Genomic DNA, 19,630 nt, shown 5'->3' on the forward strand with positions numbered 1-19,630 from the left:
TGTTGCCATACCAACTGAAACAAGAGTAATCAGTTAAGGTGGGCTATTAGCAGCAGCAGAAAAAAAAACTTTTGTAGTGATAATCAGGATGGCCCATTTCCAACAGTTGACAAGAAGGTGTGAGTAACAGTGAGGGGTGGGGGGGGGGAATAAGCATGGGGAAATAGTTTTACTTTGTGTAATGACCCATCCACCCCCAGTCTTTATTCAAGCCTAATTTAATGGTGTCCAGTTTGCAAATTAATTCCAATTCAGAAACAATACAGCACAGAGAAATATTGAAAGTCTGTTACGTTTGCCTTGTAGGTCTATAGATGGCTGTTTAAAATGCATATGAAGATAGGTGTTGTTAAAGATACATGGACAACTTTAGGTGTCATTTCCTGGCTTGAGTGTTTAATCAGGACACAGGAACATGCTGCTGCTGTATTTTTTTCCCCTCGATGGAACAGTAATAATCTCTATTAGTAAAATATTTCTAGGATGTTTTATTTCACTATACTGCAAAACAGGTTTTTGCATTATTAAAAATATTTTGCATTAGGCAATTTTAGATGTAAAAACATTAGAAACAAAAAAAAAGGGGGGGGGGAACCATTCAGACAGCTCTAGGTGTCCTAAAAAATAACCAAACTTGCAGTAACAATGACCACCAGCAGCACTGAATACTCAACATTAATTGAGTGGATGAGCAACTCAAAACCAGAAAAGCCCTTTTTCCTCTCCCCCAGGAACAAGCCTTTCAACCTTTCTCACAATCTCTCTCAACTACATGGCTTTGGCAGCATACTTAGAAGGAAATTAGTTTCAGGCTATGAACCAAAAGGGTGGAAGGAGGTGGGAAACAAGTTCCAGCACCCAGTGGCTCTTAGAGTATCCCCCATCAGCAGTCTCCTTTGCTTTTATAAGGCAGATCCAATTGGAGCATCTCTATTGACCACAGCTGTGGCAGCATGTCACAGGAAGAGAGGTGATCTCCTATAGGCAGGTCTCGGGTCATTTAGAGCTTTATAAGGCATGATGAACATCTTAGAAACTCTATCTAGGCAGGCACACTGGTACCTTATACTGCCAACAGTATACCTCACTGAATAACGGTTCTGCACCAGCTTCAGTCTTTGAATAGTTTTAAGGCAAAGTCTCACGCTACATGCTCAAGGAGGCCATGGGGTGGGAGAGCAAGCTCACCCCACACAAAAGTCACAGCAGTGGCTCCAGAGCCCACTTCCATACTCTGGGCATTGCTGCTGGGTGATTGGGGTTGCAGAGCCACTCAGGTTTGGCTCAGCCATCAAGCTCTAACTCTCCAACACCGTTAGTGGCTTTAATGGAGAGGATCTCAGTGTTTAACTGTAAGGGACAGAAGCTGACAAAATGCCACATATTTGGATGAAGATCATAACCCGGAACTTGCAGACAAAAAGATCTTTGTTAGAAGCAAAATTCAAAAGGGATTAAATGCAAGGGTTATTATTTAAAAATATAATTAACTATCCCTAGATATTAGCATCTGAATGAAAAACAACACTTAAGTCAACATCTCTTCAAGAGTAACTTTATTCTGGGCAGCAGGCTCTTTACACAGAAGGAATTAAACAGTTTAAACATCCACCCCCAATAACACACACACTGAAAAAAAAAACAAATAGAAAATCTTCTGGGTTTTCATTTCTTTCAATAAATATTTTTCTCCCCATCTTAGGGTACGTACTTTTGCTAAAGCATTTTTAATGAATCTGTAAACAGTGTGGGGAGGGTTTCTGTACTAATTTCATTTTATTTCTCTGCACATAATTTAAGAAAAATCAAGATAATACAGATTAACATGTCAACCCAAGGTCTGACTCCTTCATATTAAGGTCATTATTACATATTACACATGAGTATGAGAAACTGTAAATGGTAAAATCATTCTAAAAATCAGAATCGTATACTTAGCATAAAAATGCTGCAGAACCTGCTAAGAGATAGGTAATATTTTGCATGTGATATGTTTTCTTACAAATATATTGCTTTTGGTCAGGTTTTCAATGCAATGTACATTCTCTACTTTTTCCCATCTAAACAGAACAAATCAAAGAAAACATTAAATAAAAATAAAAATAAAAATGATATAGCCCAACCCTGCAGTCCCTATTCAAGCAAAAACTCTCAATGAGCTCAGTGTGAGTTTGCCTGAGTAAAGACTGCAGGATTGTGCCCACGATACACTTGCTACTGAGTGAATCTATGCATTACATCTGTTTAATTTAAAACTTGAGTAGACAATTTTTGAATGTGAGCTGTTTAGGTTTGACAAATAAAGGCCCCCACATTTGCAAAGGGGTTTGAATGCAGATCCTTATTCCTGCACCGAATAACCTTATGACCCTTCTTGTGGACCCCTTGGCAGGACTAGCCATGATTCTGAACCCCTTACTCCAGCAAATTACTTGCTTGCCTGAGTAAGGGTTGCAGGATTGGGCTCTAAATACTCTATTCTGACAATGATAGGCACTACGACCATTTATGAGAATTAGGGGCATATGGTCACAGCAGAATAGACTATTTACAAACACCTAGCTAGATATTGTATAGGTCCAAACATCTCTCTTGTTAGTGTCAGTTCATTCATTATAAATAAATTAAAACGATCTCTAAATATAAATGAAGATTTTGATTTCCAGACAGGAAACAGTCAGTTCTTATTCTATATGGTTTTAAAAAATGTAAATACACAATTTTTTCCCTTTCCACTTGGCAAACACTCCTCCCACCCCACCCCACCCCACCCCTTCCCCCAGTACATGCATCTAGTGCTGCATAATTCAAAATGGCTCTGTTTTACTTCCTTGTGTGTAAACCAACATCACAGCTCTGTTAGCAAGTACCTATAGGTTTGAAAATGAGTGTTTGCTAGTTAACTGGTAACAAAGCCTGGGTGGTGAGGATTAGAGAGCCATGATGCGATTCTGTGAAGATCCGATGTACATATTAATTTTTAAATAATGCATAGACCATTTTGCTCCTTCATTGCATTGTGTGGAGAGCAGCATATGCTGCCCACCTGTTGTCACAGCGCATAGAACAAAGGCACTCGCCACTATCCATCCCGCTCTCTCCTACAGCTGAGCCAGCAGCTGCTCCTCTCTCTCTACATAAGCAAATCATATTTGGTGCTCTGCTGATTTCAGAACGGGACTGGCAGAGAAATTGCCCTAGGGCATATAATCCAGCTTCTGCCCTTTGGAAGGGGAGGCAGTGTGCAGATAGATTGGGGAAACTGAAGAGCAATGTAGCCGCTAGGCTAGCTCAGGGGAAGAGGGTCTTGGAAAGAGTGCAAAGAAAGAGGCACTCTGCACGGATACTCTGGGGTTGGGCCCAGGCCTGCCTGTGAATTATCAGGCTCCATATGAATACGAGGCCGTTCCCAAGCCTTTATCCTCGAGAGATCAGGGAGGGTTTTCTGTGTGGTGAAATACACAGATTATTTTCTTACCTTTTTGCACATTTTTGCTAGAAAGGGGAGGTGGCCTTTTCCAGTGCACTTTGATAAGCTAAACATTTAGAATGGAGAGGGCAATCCCCACTCAGTTTTGTACCTGCCTATTTGGCTGCTTTTCTCTGTCAGTAACCCTTGTAACTTCTCTACCATGTTACTTTTTCCCTACTGCATAAGTCAAATCCTGGTCTCAATGAAATCAACTGAGATTTTTGCCATGGACATCACGGGGACCAGAATTTGATCTTAAATGCTTCCTATAACAAAATAGCCAATAAGACTATGTTTATGGAAACTGATCTATATTTAACAACATGGGAAGGTAAGCTAAATCAGCACTGTAACTGTTGATTGAAATTTACTTGTTTATGAAAACTGCATCTGATACACTAAGGGAATCAGGCTGGAAAACAAAGCCATAGAAATTACGTCAGCTGCATATATGGTTTCTTAAACTTCGCTGCTGGTGCATCACTAATACTACGTTAGTCTGCCTGTGAGCCAGCTTTGTCATATTCAATAGTGCCTCAAATATTTCTCCAGCTCCTACTTGCCCTACAAAAACATGGTCTGACTTTGCTCCGTGGAAGTCTTTAGGAACGTTATAATTGACTAATAGGAGCAGCCCCCTATGCAGCATGTTTTATTTTCACTCTGAAAGACGACAACAACAGTTAAGTCTGAAGTGGCACTTCAGGACAGATGAGCAAAACCCACAGAATACTTACTGAATGGAGACAGCATTAGAAACAGGCTGAATGTAGTCAAACTAGCAGCCTAATCCTGCTGGCCTCATTCAGGCCAAACTCCCAGTGTAGTTAGCAGGGATTTGGCTTCGGGATTACAGGATCAGCCCCAGAACTGTAAAACTGACAGGCAGCAAAAACAGCATGAAGACAAATTTACAAACACCAGCCAAAGGTAAAAACCACCCTTCAATAAGCCTGTGATTGACTTAGGGCCCAATCCACCTGCCATTGACCTCAAGGAGAGCAAGTTCAGGCCCTTAGTCTTTCATGTTAAGTCAGCCCAAAGCAGGTGAAAGGCTGACAATCGCATCCAGCTCGTGCAGCATGGTGCTGAAATAAGGCTGGGTTAATCAGTTTGATTGACCGCCTTGCCTCATATGTCCCATTCAGAACATCAAACTCCACCACAAAACAATATTTGGCAAATGCCCCTTTCTCACAATTGTATCTCCTTTGCAATACTGCCTCAGTCTGCTACATTTTATTTACTTGTATAAAATATTTGGACCTGACAAAGGAAATATTAAATTTTTATCGAGTTCATTACAAAGTTTATCGTATAAAATGCCCAAAACCTCAAGCCATATATACAAAATGTATTGGTTTTAAGAAAATAATTGAACCTGATCATATAACAAAACAATTTTATACAAAAAGGTATAAGATTGAATTCAAATCAATACAAATAAAACTAAAAAAAAAAGTCTTGAAATGTCTTGCTCAAAGAAGATAAGGTTTCTTTCAAATCACAGGCTTACAAAGTCATGGCAAATGGTCTAGCACTGGTCAACATTTCATGAGAAATGTGCAGTGCTTCAACAGAAAGTGCTTTCTGCAAGTCACCGGTGAGCTCCGTACTTTGAAGACCAGTCAGTGCGTCCATGGATTGGCTGAATTGGCGGTGGACGCGGCATTAATGCTGGTGTGCTTTTTGAAGGTGTATTAAATGATGGCCGCCCAATATGAGGTCTGACAGACTTCAGAGAAGCGATATCTACAAATGAGAAGAAAAAAAGCCATTAGATAAAGTTTCAGTGACTGTATGACAGGGTGCTGGGCTGAACCCCAGAGCCTGCCCTCTGTCTCTCCAGCCCCAATCCAGTTAAATTGGAGCTGGCTAGAGAAATGTATGCCTCATTGGCAAAGGGGAAAACAGTTTCCAGCCTAATCAGCCGTGGCTATATACAGGCCCCAGGGGGCGGGGAGACAGAGAGTGGCAGGACAGGGGTAACTCTTCCCTCCTGGCTGCAGAAACTGAGACGCCCTTAAGGCTGAAACCTGTAAGCTGTATGTGGTGAGAAGGTGGTGGGATTGCACCCTGTAAATAAACTGCACTGGTGAGCTAGAAGGTCTCTGAGTGGTTTTTGGAACACAGCAGAGGCAGGAACAAAGGAGGCCCTGCTAAACCCTGTTACAGACTGGTTCAGCTGGAGGAATTGCTCCTTTAAAAAAGCCACTGTATACTTTCTCTGTTAGATGCTGCAACTGTAGAGCCAAGTTGTATTTAAAGAAATAAAATAAAAAGATCAGGATACGTGAAATAATAATATGATGAGCCATATGCCAAGATCCCTCCTCAGACCAGATTCTCTACTGTGCCCAGTATCTGCTGGATGCAGCAAGAGATGGGGTGCAAAAGAACCAATTTGCAGCTTGCTGATTTTGTGGCCAGTTCTGTGCTTGGCCCCAGCATACTTTAAAGCAGCCTCAAGGCTGCACTAAAATATCCTCACTAGATATGACCACAAAGGGCTACATGCTAGCAGAGAATATCTGGAGCATAATAGCCCTTTGACTGGGGGCTGCAAGTGAGGGGTGGCACAGAAGTGGACTACTCGGGCTTTGTACCAGCAGTAGAGTCCCCCCCAGTGAGGGAATCCCAGGCTGAGGAGATGTGGTTATTCTCCAGCCCCTTTGAGTTGCCAAAAGGGGTACAGAAGGGATGGAGCAGAGTGTGAATCTGTGCCCCAGTGTTTACTCTGTCCTTACTCAAGCTGCAAATAAACTCTGTTTTTTTATAATGAATAGACAATTTAGTGTGGGGTTTTTGAGACTTGTGCTCCTAAATCACTAAGGTGCTTCTGAAAATCCCACTCTGATGAGGTGTTTACCCCATGCTGGCAGGGAAAGGGTTAAAAGCAGCCTAAGGAGGCTGCACAGGGAGCAGCCAATCTGGGCCCAGCAGTCCCACATTAAAAAAGCTGCAGAGCGGTGTCAGCCTCTGCCTGGAGCTCAAGGAGTGAAGTCTGTCTCTCTAGCAGGCTGAGAGACCTGCGGCACCTTGGACAGAGCAACTGCTGGGAGGGACTGAGGGAGCAAGAGGAGCTCCTGGCTGGCTACTGAGACTGGGTAGTTGCAGGCCCTGATGGACAGTGAAGGAGATGGTAGGGCTATGGAGAAGTGCCCCGGGGAGATACAGTGGTGAGTGATGTGCACGGTGACACCCACCTTTGGTGGTAATAGCAGCTGTGCATTCTGGGATGGCTGTGTTGCGGAGTACAGGCTATACTTTTGTTTAATTGGTAAAACTGATGTTTTAGAACAGTTTAAAGAAGTCAGAATAGACTTAATCCTGCAACCCTTGTAACATGAGTAAGAGTTGCAAGATCAGGACCTATAGCTCTAATGACTCACTTCTTTACAATAAAGTCAAATATAAAAACTGAAGATTAATGCTGCAGACACTGAGTTGTCTAATATGCTGGTTAGCATATATCATAATATGCACTATCCTCACCATATATTAGTATACATTAAGCACAAATATTGTAACCGTGATACAGCCTAAACTGGCCTATTCCACAATCTTGTTCACCTATGCTAAGTATCCCATAACATTAGCTTGCATTAGCTGAAGTAAACTTTGGCTTAAGTAGATAGGAAAACTGTCAGTATCAGGACATACAATTGTTTCCTCACAGCCACAGAAAGGGAGTTACCCTCACAAACCTATTTATCCTGGTACAGACCTAGGAGGGGTCTTCACACTTCTTAGTACCTGGAAGGCATGCACCCAGAACAAAGATAAGGATGCATCCTGACCTGGAATGTGTGGGTTCAGAATAAAAGATAAAGGGGTACATCATGGTACCAGAAACAAGGTAAAAAAAGCTGATTAATTGACTCTAGTTTCAGGTGATATACGTAGTACCTTTTTATTGGCAAACAAGCAGGGTCTAAGAAGATGGCTTTTGGAATGTAATTTTGAGGAGCACACCTTCTGTGCAAGGTGAATGTAACACTGCTGCACAGGACTGCTCCTTGGAGACTGGTATCGTACAGAACCTCTCTCCTGTATCATATTAATAAACCTGACTGACATTGGTTATTTGGTCTCTTGAGTATATTTCATAATGAAATAAAGTGTGGTCAAGCACTTTTGACTAGACAGTTTATCAACAGACAGCATTATTGCCCAAACAAGCAAACAACCAAACTCAGAGTTATACTTACTAGAAGATGGATCTGCAACTGGTGCTAACTGAACCCTCTGCCCAGCAGAGCCTATTTCCTTCTTCAGAAATGAAGAGACATAACCACCCGTCAATCTGCTCGATCCTGAGTGCCCTGAAAGAATTTGTAAGTGATCAGAAACACGAAGTCAGTGTGCAATGAAACACACACACACACACACACCCTACTTTACTGTAGCTCTTGTGAAGGTATTTCAAAAATGGTGTATTGGTGGGGCACACTGAAGACTGGACAAAATATTTACCTGGTGTAAGTCAGTCAATGGAGCTACGCTGATACACACCAGCTGCGGATCTGGCCTGTTACGTACTTATCTGGAAGGCTGGCACCCTCACACTGCATGAAACACTAAGGCCTGGTCTGCACTTGGACATGAGGTTGAGACAACTACGGCTGAGCGCTGCAGCTATACCGATCTAACTGCCGGCATAGACACAGCTAGCTACCACTGCTTGGGGAAGTGGCGTTCCTATAGCAATAGAAAACCCTCCTCCTCTGTCACTGTAGAAAGTGTCTACACTATGGCACTAGTACAGTACAGCACTATAGTTATGCTGCCGTAGCGCCGTAGTGTAGACATGGCCTCCCAGAGAAGAGAGACCCAGCTGAGGGGGCCCAATTCCTGCAGTCTTTCCTTTAGAGCTGAGCTTAAATGCGCTGAGCATCTACATTAGGGGCCTTTTATTACCTTGCAAGATTAGGCCCTTTGCTGCCCGGCAAAATTCTCATAGAAATCAGTGAGTTACACCAAATTAAGGGGAGAAGAAGCGTGTCCCAAAACAGAGTTGGGCAACAGATTTTTTTGGTTTGCTGTTTAAGAATAAAAACAATGTATGTTTCAACCTGAAATGGGTTTGATAATTTTTCAGCAAATCAAAGTTAAAAAAAAAAAAAATCTGTGTGTGAAATGTTACGGTAATATAATCACCAACTTTTTCAGGCATTCAGACACAAGCAGGTGGAGGATTTGTTGTGGTGACAGCTCCTGGATAAGCTTTGGCCTAGGGCACTCACCTCAGATGTGGGACACCTGGCTTCAATTTCTACTTCTGCTTGATGTGGAGAAAAAAAGATTTGAACCTGGTTCTCTCGCATTGCGGGAGAGTGCCCTTGCCAGTGGGCCAATGGATATTTTAGTGTGGTCCCTTTTCAGCCTCTCCTCTTGAAACTATTCCACTTTTTATAAATAGTAATTGGAGCAGGAACTTGAACCGTAGTGAGTGCCCTGTCTATCAAACTGCAGAGTCGTTCTCATTCTCTTTCCCTGGCCCAGAGACTATCATTTAGAGTGGTAATTCACAGTAATTGTTTACATTTAAAAAAATATTAAGAACTCCCTCATTATTTACTACAAATAAAGTAACAGGGATTGAAAGGGAAAAAATAAAACCATGAAGAATTATTTTTAAGATTTTTTTTTTAAAAAGGGACACTGGATTTATTGCTTATTACAACAATCTATAACCCACTAACAGCTTCCCCACCTGCTTCTTTCACCCCTATGACTGGAGGGGTGTTAACAGGCCAATTCTCCTTGAATAGTCCCTTGAAATATGTGCCAGCTACTTATGCTAACAATCTCTTCCAGCTTGTATTTAGCAGCCATACTCTGAGGGCTTGTCTACACTTACCGCACTGCAGCTGTGCCACTCTAGCACTTAGAATAAGCTACTTAGAGGGGTGGGAGGTTGGTATAATGTTTGGTGGTGCCCAGAATGGGTCCAAGTCCGGCCCTCCGTACTTGCCTTGTAAGCAGATGTATATTTTTTAAAATAATGTAAAAATGGACTGGAAACAGTAAGCGTTTAACAGTTTCCCTATATTGCACAATATCACTATCGTAAGAAAAACGTATTTAACTAAGCCTATCAACTTTAATAATACTCTTTTGAATACAGAAACAACCAAGCACTCTTGGATCAATAACCCTCAAAAGCAAATACTTTCTAAAATTAAAACAAAATGTAGCCCCTTCTTTTGCGATATTCTTCAGGAGGTAGCAAACACTTTTCGTCATCATTTGGTTCTTGAAATGAAGTCATCCAGGAGACTTGCAACATCCAGTTCAGAGGTAGAGTTCTTATGACTGTGTAGAAATGCCAAGTGATTTAGACATTCTTGGCTCACTGCGTTCGCAAATAATTTTTCAGTCTGCGCAGGCAACTGAATGATCACTCAGCGGTGCAGGTTGGAGTTGGAATTGTGTAGAATAATTTCAGGAGAATTGTAACTTCTGACAACATGTCAATCAAGCCTTCGTTTTGTTTCAGAAATTGCTTCACTTCGCTCACCGAATTAAGCTGGCAATTTCTCGATCTGCAAATATCACTTAACATTTCTAAATGAAGAGATAGCCTCTCCGTTTTAATGTTACTATGGAAAGCTTCATTTATTGGGACAACGTCCTGGTTTTAGCCATTTGCTGCATCACTTATATGCTCATCCAATTTTACTGCGAATGTAAAGCTTTCTGCTGAAAACCTCTGTTCAATGGCAACTTTGCAAGCATCAATGAGAACCTCTCCCATGGGCATAGGTGGCATCTTCAGAAAGTGCTATAGTGCAGTCAGTGTAGACAAACCCTAACTGTTTCCCAGACTGAAGAAGAGCTCTGTGTAAGCTTGTCTCTCGCCACAAAAGATATTACCTCACCCACCTCTCTCTAACCACAAACTTAAAATCATGCTTCCCTCTGGATTTTTCTTTTTAGCTACAATTGAACAATAGTATCTAATGTACTGAAAGAAGATTAATGAGAAAATTTGTTTGATTACTTTATGTATTTGACATCACTTTGTATAGTCAGTTTAATCCATTCTTCTATATAGTCAGCTCTCCCCATTTGTGTGATTTGTTTATACAGAAAGAAAAGGAGTACTTGTGGCACCTTAGAGACTAAGCAATTTATTTGAGCATAAGCTTTCGTGAGCTACAGCTCACTTCATCGGATGCATACTGTGGAAAGTTGGTTAGTCTCTAAGGTGCCACAAGTACTCCTTTTCTTTTTGCGTATACAGACTAACACGGCTGTTACTCTGAAACTTGTTTATATAGGTGAGTCACATCATAGCGCATTTAACTTACGCAAATTCAACTATACGCGCTCAGTAAAAAAAAAAGAAAAACAAGATACCTGTAAATAGTGCAGGCGATTCCGCCCACCATTCCACTCAATGAGCATATGCCCTGGAGTGAGCGTGAGATGGGAGACATGAATCTGCTGTTCCCTCAGTCGGTCTCAGTTCCCGCGTGACTCTCATAGTGTGAGCATCTCGCCGTGCTGAGTGTGATTCTAGTGTTTAAAGATACTGTATGTATTTTTCGTACAACATGGCCCCTAAACGCAAGCCAACTACTTCGTCTGGTGCTCAACCGAAGAAACAGCGATCTGTTCCAACGCTGGAGGAAAAACTGGCTGTGTTGGACTTATTGAGAGACGGTAAGTCGGTCTCCAACGTGGAGCGTAAATATGGCCTCAATGAATCTAGCATCCATGCCCTCAAGATTCGAAAGAGAGAAATTCGTCAAGCCGTAGCATCAAGTGCTTCAATAACTGCTAAGGTGATGAACCAGGTGCGTGATAAGACTTTAGTGAAGACTGAAAAGGGATTAAACTTATGGCTGGAAGACATGAACCGTAAACATGTGCCTATCGATGGCAACACGTTGCAAGAAAAGGCTCTTAGCCTCTATGCGCTGTTCAAACCTCCTGCCGTAGGGGGACAGCCTTCTGATGAGAAAGAATTCAAAGCCAGCTAAGGTTGGCTTAACAGTTTTAGGAACTGCTTCAACCTCAAAAACATGAAGACTGTGTACTCATAATATACTGTATATTACTATATACATATTACTCTACAGGGTTGTATACACAAAACCATGTACAGTATACTGTACAGTAGACTTTATGGGCGATTTAAGGGATTTTCAAGGGTAATTTTGACTATACAGAATTTTTGCCTTACGCGCTGACTTTAGAATCTAACTCCCACATAAGATGCGACTCCACTGTATGGCAACAGGGAGAGGGAAAAAAATTGGAAATAAGAAAATGATGATTTCACAAAAACTGGCAAGGGAACTCAGGGATTGGTGTAGTATGTGAAAAGATCTTAAACTGATTAGATTTCAAGCTGTCAGTCAAGCTAAACATTGGATAGATCAACTTGCCTTTGGTAGCCTAAGATCCAAAAAGTGGTTTGGAGTAACTGGGAGGCCATTACAAAAATTCTCACCCTGCCCCATTCGCAATTCTCTTAGCCCTGGTCTACACTAGGAGTTGAGATTGAATTTAGCAACATTAAATCGATTTAACCCTGCATCCGTCCACACAATGAAGCCCTTTTTTTCGACTTAAAGGGCTCTTAAAATCGATTTCCTTACTCCACCCCCAACAAGGGGATTAGCGCTGAAATTGGCCTTGCCAGGTCAAATTTGGGGTACTGTGGACAGTATTGGCCTCCGGGAGCTATCCCAGAGTGCTCCATTGTGACCGCTCTGGACAGCACTCAGATGCACTGGCCAGGCAGACAGGAAAAGGCCTGTGAACTTTTGAATTTCAGTTTCTTGTTTGGCCAGCGTGGCAAGCTGCAGGTGACCATGCAGAGCTCATCAGCAGAGGTGACCATGATGGAGTCCCAGAATCGCAAAAGAGCTCCAGCATGGACTGAACAGGAGGTACGGGATCTGATTGCTGTATGGGGAGAGGAATCCGTGCTATCAGAACTCCGTTCCAGTTTTCGAAATGCCAAAACATTTGTCAAAATCTCCCAGGGCATGAAGGACAGAGGCCATAACAGGGACCCGAAGCAGTGCCACGTGAAACTTAATGAGCTGAGGCAGGCCTACCAGAAAACCAAAAAGGCAAACGGCCACTCCGGGTCAGAGCCCCAAACATGCTGCTTCTATGATGAGCTGCATGCCATTTTAGGGGGTTCAGCCACCACTACCCCAGCCATGTTGTTTGACTCCTTCAATGGAGATGGAGGTAACACAGAAGCAGGTTTTGGGGACGAGGAAGATGATGATGATGATGAGGTTGTAGATAGCTCACACCAAGCAAGCGGAGAAACTGGTTTTCCCGACAGCCAGGAACTGTTTCTCACCCTGGACCTGGAGCTAGTACCCCCCGAATCCACCCAAGGCTGCCTCCTGGACCCGCCAGGTGGAGAAGGGACCTCTGGTGAGTGTACCTTTTAAAATAGTATACATGGTTTAAAAGCAAGCATGCTTAATGATTAAGTTGCCCGGGCATTCGCGGCTCTCCTGGATGTACTCCAAAAGCCTCTGCAAAAGATTTCTGGGGAAGGCAGCCTTATTCCGTCCACCATGGTAGGACACTTTACCACTCTGGGCCAATAGCACGCACTTGGGAATCATTGTAGAACAAAGTATTGCAGTGTATGTTTGCTGGCGTTCAAACTACATCCGTTCTTTATCTCTCTGTGTTATCCTCCGGAGAGTGATATCATTCATGGTCACCTGGTTGAAATACGGTGCTTTTCTTAAGGGGACATTCAGAGGTGCCGTTTCCTGCTGGGCTGTTTGCCTGTGGCTGAACAGAAATGTTCCCCGCTCTTAGCCACGGGGATGAGGGAGGGGCTAGCCATGCGGTGGAGGGGAGGGGGCGGAGGCAAAATGCGACCTTGGAACGAAAGCACATGTGCTATGTATGTAATGTTAACAGCAAGGTTTACCGTGAAAGAGTGTAGCCATTGTTCTAGAAAATGTGTCTTTTTAAATACCACTGTCCCTTTTTTCCCCCTCCACCAACTGCATATGTTTCAAGGATCACAGGATCTTCTCCTTCCCAGAGGCTAGTGAAGATTAGAAGGAGAAAAAAAATGCACTCGTGATGAAATGTTCTCTGAGCTCATGCTGTCCTCCCACACTGACAGAGCACAGACGAATGTGTGGAGGCAGACAATGTCAGAGTGCAGGAAAGCACAAAATGACCGGGAGGAGAGGTGGCGGGCTGAAGAGAGTAAGTGGCAGGCTGAAGGGAGGGCTGAAGCTGAAAGGTGGTGGCAGTGTGATGAGAGGAGGCAGGATTCAATGCTGAGGCTGCTGGAGGATCAAACTAATATGCTCCAGTGTATGGATGAGCTGCAGGAAAGGCAGCTCGAGCACAGACCGCCGCTACAGCCCCGCTGTAACCAACCACCCTCCTCCCCAAGTTCCATAGCCTCCTCACCCAGACGCCCCAGAATGCAGTGTGGGGGCCTCCGGCCACCCAGCCACTCCACCCCAGAGGATTGCCCAAGCAACAGAAGGCTGGCATTCAATAAGTTTTAAAGTTTTAAACTTCTAAAGTGCTGTGTGGCCTTGTCCTTCCCTCCTCCACCACCCCTCCCGGGCTACCTTGGCAGTTATCCCCCTATTTGTGTGATGAATTAATAAAGAATGCATGAATGTGAAGCAACAATGACTTTATTCCCTCTGCAAGCGGTGATTGAAGGGAGGATGGGAGGTTGGTTAGCTTACAGGGAAGTAGAGTGAACCAAGGGGCGGGGGGTTTCATCAAGGAGAAACAAATAGAACTGTCACACCATAGCCTGGTCAGCCATGAAACTGGTTTTCAAAGCTTCTCTGATGCGTACCGTGCCCTCCTGTGCTCTTCTAACCGCCCTGGTGCCTGGCTGCGCGTAACCAGCAGCCAGGCGATTTGCCTCAACCTCCCACCCCACCATAAACGTCTCCCCCTTACTCTCACGGACATTGTGCAGCGCACAGCAAGCAGTAATCACAGCGGGAATATTGGTTTAGCTGAGGTCTAACCGAGTCAGTAAACTGTGCCAGCGTGCCTTTAAACGTCCAAATGCACATTCTACCACCATTCTGCACTTGCTCAGCCTGTAGTTGAACAGCTCCTGACTACTGTCCAGGCTGCCTGTGTTTGGCTTCATGAGCCATGGCATTAAGAGGTAGGCTGGGTCCCCAAGGATAACTATAGGCATTTCAACATCCCCAATGGTTATTTTCTGGTCTGGGAATAAAGTCCCTTCCTGCAGCTTTTGAAACAGACCAGAGTTCCTGAAGATGCGAGCATCATGTACCTTTCCCGGCCATCCCACGTTGATGTTGGTGAAACGTCCCTTGTGATCCACCAGAGCTTGCAGCACTATTGAAAAGTACCCCTTGCGGTTTATGTACTCGCTGGCTTGGTGCTTCGGTGCCAAGATAGGGATATGGGTTCCGTCTATGGCCCCACCACAGTTAGGGAATCCCATTGCAGCAAAGCCATCCACTATGACCTGCACATTTCCCAGGGTCACTACCCTTGATATCAGCAGATCTTTGATTGCTTTGGCTACTTGCATCACAGCAGCCCCCACAGTAGATTTGCCCACTCCAAATTGATTCCCGACTGATCGGTAGCTGTCTGGCGTTGCAAGCTTCCACAGGGCTATTGCCACTCGCTTCTCAACTGCTCTTTTCTTGGTATTCATGCACTTCAGGGCAGGGGAAAGCAAGTCACAAAGTTCCATGAAAGTGCCCTTACACATGCAAAAGTTTCGCAGCCACTGGGAATCGTCCCAGACATACAACACTATGCGGTCCCACCACTCTGTGCTTGTTTCCCGGGCCCAGAGTCGGCGTTCCACCGGATGAACCTGCCCCATTAGCACCATGATGCCCACATTGCCAGGGCCCGTGCTTTGAGAGAAGTCTGTGTCCATGTCCTCATCACTCTTGTCACCGCGCTGACGTCGCCTACTCGCCCGGTTTCGCTTTGCCAGGTTCTGGTGCTGCATATACTGCTGGATAACGCACGTGGTGTTTAATGTGCTCCTAATTGCCCAAGTGATCTGAGCGGGCTCCATGCTTGCCGTGGTATAGCGTCTGCACAGAAAAAAGGCGCAGAACAATTGTCTGCCGTTGCTCTGACGGAAGGAGGGGCGACTGACGACATGGCTTACAGGGTTGGATTACAGGGAATTAAAATCAACAAAGGGGGTGACTTTACATCAAGGAGAAACAAAAACAACCGTCACACAGAATGGCCCCCTCAAGGATTGAACTCAAAACCCTGGGTTTAGCAGGCCAATGCTCAACCCACTAAGCTATCCCTGCCTCTGGTATTTCAGGCACGGTTGAATCTCCATTAAAGTTTTCAAGGTGCCCCTGACAGACCTCACCAAAACAATTGTTGGCCGTTGATTTCACGGAGGGAGGGAGGGGGGAGCAAATGAATACAAAACAAATCTGGTCTATTTCTTGTTTTGATCCACTCCATCTATCTTTTAGATCTTTGGCTGGCAGCAGATGGCGCAGGAGGACGGCAAGCCATCCTCATCTCCTGCCTGCTCACCATAAGATGGTACAATAGGACTGCCTGCAGAACTAAAAGAATGACGTGGTCAAGTCACTCCTAATTTAGTCCCAGAGCCCATGTCTGCCCAGGCGCTCCTGACCGACCTTACCAAGGCGGCCAGGAGCACCTCGGACACAATGACAATGGTTTTCAGGCCTATTGCACCGTCTGCTGCCACAAGGCAATGGGTTGCTGCTGCTGTGTAGCAATGCAGTACCGCGTCTGCCAGCACCCAGGAGACATACGGTGACAGTGAGCTGAGCGGGCTCCATGCTTACCCTGGTATGGCGTCTGCACAGGTAACTCAGGAAAAAAGGCGCGAAACGATTGTCTGCTGTTGCTTTCACAGAGGGAGAGAGGGCCTGATGACATGTACACAGAACCACCCGCGACAATGGGTTTTGCCCCATCAGGCATTGGGATCTCAACCCAGAATTCCAATGGGCGGCAGAGACTGCGGGAAAGCTACCCACAGTGCAACACTCCTGAAGTCGACACTAGCCCCGGTACTGTGGAAGCACTCTGCCGAGTTAATGCACTTAGAGCATTTTGTGTGGGGGGACACACAATTGACTATATAAAAATGATTTTTAAAAAACCGACTTCTATAAATTCAACCTAATTTCGTAGTGTAGACATACCCTTAGAATGTCTGAACACCGCTTCTTACCTGAATTCGTTCCATTAACCCCTCCTCCCACACCTGAAGCTTTTCCAGGCAAACTAGAAGTGGGCCATGGCTTAGACATAATAGAATCCTTGCTTGAACTGGAGACTATGCTATTCCTTGTGCTTATCCCTGTTGGGGAAAGAAAGAGATAATTAACCATTAAGAAATCCTTGTCATACACAATTATTATGCAGCTTTGCCCTTGTATCTAAATGGAGCAGGTGTTTGCCCCAGTGACCTTAGCCAAAAATCTCTCCATATTCTACTATTCAGCATCTACTATACATGGGATACTTCCTATCCTCTCACACCAGTTGCTTATCACTGGTGTTACATGGGCCCTGTTCCTGCAAAGATAACCACATGTTTAGGCCCTCGCTACTGTACTGAGTCCCACTGAAGTCAGTGAGAGTCCATTTCAGAATAAGGATCCAGATATTTACATACTTGTCCTAATCATACAAGGGGATCTAGAGAGCTTTGGTATCCTGGTGGGTGAACAATGCTACATAAATGTAAATTATTCTTATTAAATACAGCATTTTATGCTAATATCTGGTTACCATTTTAAGCACTCAAATTAGGAAAGGCAATTTAAGGTTTTCACAATACCCTATTCTACTTTGCTATCTGTGTAGTTTACACTGAAGTCAGTGAGAGTTGTGCGCCCCTTTAGGGTCTTTGGGACAGGGTCTGTTTGTGTATATATAATTTTATGTGGGGTGCCTAATGCACATTTGGGCACGATACAATAAATTCTACACAATAAAAGGTTAGGGCTGATTGTGTTAAGATCTACATTTGGCATCATAACTAGTACTCCCAAAAATTCCATTAAAACACTGAGTGTTCAAAATTGTAACCTTTATCTTACAATTACACGCACATTTGTATTTAAGGGGAGAAAAAAATAATTAAGACCCAGTCTGCTACCATCAAAATTAGAGCTGCACAAAGTTTCAGCTTTTTTTTTTTTAAAAGAACACCGAAACAATTCACAAATTTGGCAAATAGTTTCAACCACAAAACCAAAGTTTTCTGAAACATAGAAGTGATTTGTTTAGAATAAAAATGGAAATGACATTCCATGTCAAAAATAAAGTCCTACCAATTCAACATTCAAAACATTCCATTTCGACCCAAACAAGTTTTGTTGAGAAAAAACTGAATCAGTTGTGGTTTGAAACAAACTGAATTTTTTTCGTTTGGCCTCCAAACTGAAAAATCAATTACTCAGCTCAAAGCCTAATACAGTAGCTTTGCCCCCAACATTCTCGTGGAGTCCCACTGACTACCTGGTACGCTGATCTTGCTACTTGTTGCACTGTGTTCTGCCAGAGATGCATAGCTGAAATCTTATAACTGTGGAATTCCACAGTGAAACTCAGTCAAAATAAATTCAGTAAAAACAGGGCATCATGAGCTGCTTATTTTCCTGCTGGATGCTTACAAACACACACGTGAGGTGCCTAGAACCAGTGCTTAATTTGTACCAGGTCCTGCCAGGGCTGAGCCCTGGCACCTCTAGGCTTGGGAGTTCATAGCCTCAGCACCTCTGGGCTTGCTGCATCAGTTATGAATGTAACCAAAGTGCTTGAGCCCCAGCATCTCTTTCATTACAAAGTAAGCACTGTCTGGAACCTTGTGACACGAACGGACAAGAAAGGGCCCAGTCTTATAGTGACGCAAATAAGGACATCTCATTCCCAGTGAAGGCTATGCCTCAAGAGAATCGCGTGTGTGTGTGTGTGTATATATGCACCACACACTTGGATTCTGCCCCATTGCTGGTGCCGGTATACTGAGGATGAGCAGACCCACAGGCAGGTGACTCCTCTGCATAAGAGTACGGTTTGATTCCACACATTGGGCTGCTTTAATACACTGCAGGGTGCACTTAGTTCCTCCCCTGGGCAGCAGGAAAGTTAATGCCAACTTGCTATCACCTAGCATTTACTGCTGCTAGTACTAGTATTATATATTCACAAGGCATCTTGGGGGTATGCTCCTCCTCCCATGCAGAAGAACATAAGGCAGAGCCTGGCACATCAGCTGGGCACATTTCCTAGCATACTCTTGTGTGCTAAAGAGCTATTTTGCATGACTTCTTATGCTGCATGGGAGAGCTGCTCCTGACACCTTATCCCTTTCTAGCATACCAGTGGGCAGGATTTACCTCCGTTTCTGCCATGCTAGAACCTGCTCTCTTTGTTGTAAGCCTCTTTCCATTACCAAGGTATCCCCTTCCCACCGGTTCTCTGTTTTCTTTAAAGCAATAGCCCTTCCTCTGAGTCAAAGATAAGGCCCAAAGTATCCATTACCATTTCCCACACCATTGAAAGGTCAAGAAAATATTTCCTACTAACCAGGTAAATACCTAGAATGTTTCAAGTAATGCTGCTTGGCTGCAGAAACTCGCAAGGTGGGTGTGTCCTGCCGTGGAAAGGACGCATGGGAAGGGGCGCTGTTGCCAGAACCTAGATTGTCTGAGAGCTTCAGATCCAAAATGCTTTCAAACCTGTACCAAGAGAAATCACCATGCTTAGCCCCAAGCTCAAAGCTTACACTTCATCCACACGGAGTGTTCCTTTCACCTCAGCTCCACAAATTATTTGTTCAAAATGGGCTTGGTGCTGTACAGATAAAGGAAGACATTGCATAACATCAGCAAAGTGCCTAAGGGTATGTTTATGCTGCATTGTAAACCGGAGTCTGAGAGACCCAGGCTTGTGGACTCAATGTTCCGAAGCCTGCACTTCAGTGTTCATGCTGCTTTGTAAACCTGGGCTTACACTAGCTGGACCTGGGGCTCACAGACATACTTACAAGTCTGTACTGCATTATGCAGACTTTCGGTCTGTGGCCTGAGATGCATCCGCACTGCAGAATGACAAGGCTTGGACCCAAGTCCTAGGGGTCTCAGATTGATCCTCCCCTTCCCCCCA

At 44.1% G+C, this 19,630-nt stretch overlaps 1 protein-coding gene across 3 annotated transcripts in view; it reads right to left on the minus strand.

The window, feature by feature from the left end:
• Positions 1-2,782: 2,782 nt before the first annotated feature.
• The window catches only part of CILK1 (ciliogenesis associated kinase 1), a 48,516-nt gene continuing 31,668 nt past the window's right edge, over positions 2,783-19,630 (minus strand). For 2 of the 3 annotated variants that reach the window (XM_077812637.1, XM_077812638.1), the window contains 4 exons: positions 19,052-19,203; positions 16,686-16,814; positions 7,684-7,797; positions 2,783-5,224 (listed from right to left, as the gene is read on the minus strand). In XM_077812637.1, coding sequence (XP_077668763.1) covers positions 5,070-5,224; positions 7,684-7,797; positions 16,686-16,814; positions 19,052-19,203 — 550 coding nt within the window. In that variant the 3' untranslated portion in view covers positions 2,783-5,069. Of the gene's footprint in view, positions 5,225-7,683; positions 7,798-15,457; positions 15,544-16,685; positions 16,815-19,051; positions 19,204-19,630 lie in introns of those variants that run through there. The other variant, XM_077812639.1, reaches the window with a different exon arrangement.

Source organism: Eretmochelys imbricata, chromosome 3, assembly GCF_965152235.1.
Source record: "Eretmochelys imbricata isolate rEreImb1 chromosome 3, rEreImb1.hap1, whole genome shotgun sequence".
In the NCBI taxonomy this organism is placed as follows: domain Eukaryota; kingdom Metazoa; phylum Chordata; order Testudines; family Cheloniidae; genus Eretmochelys; species Eretmochelys imbricata.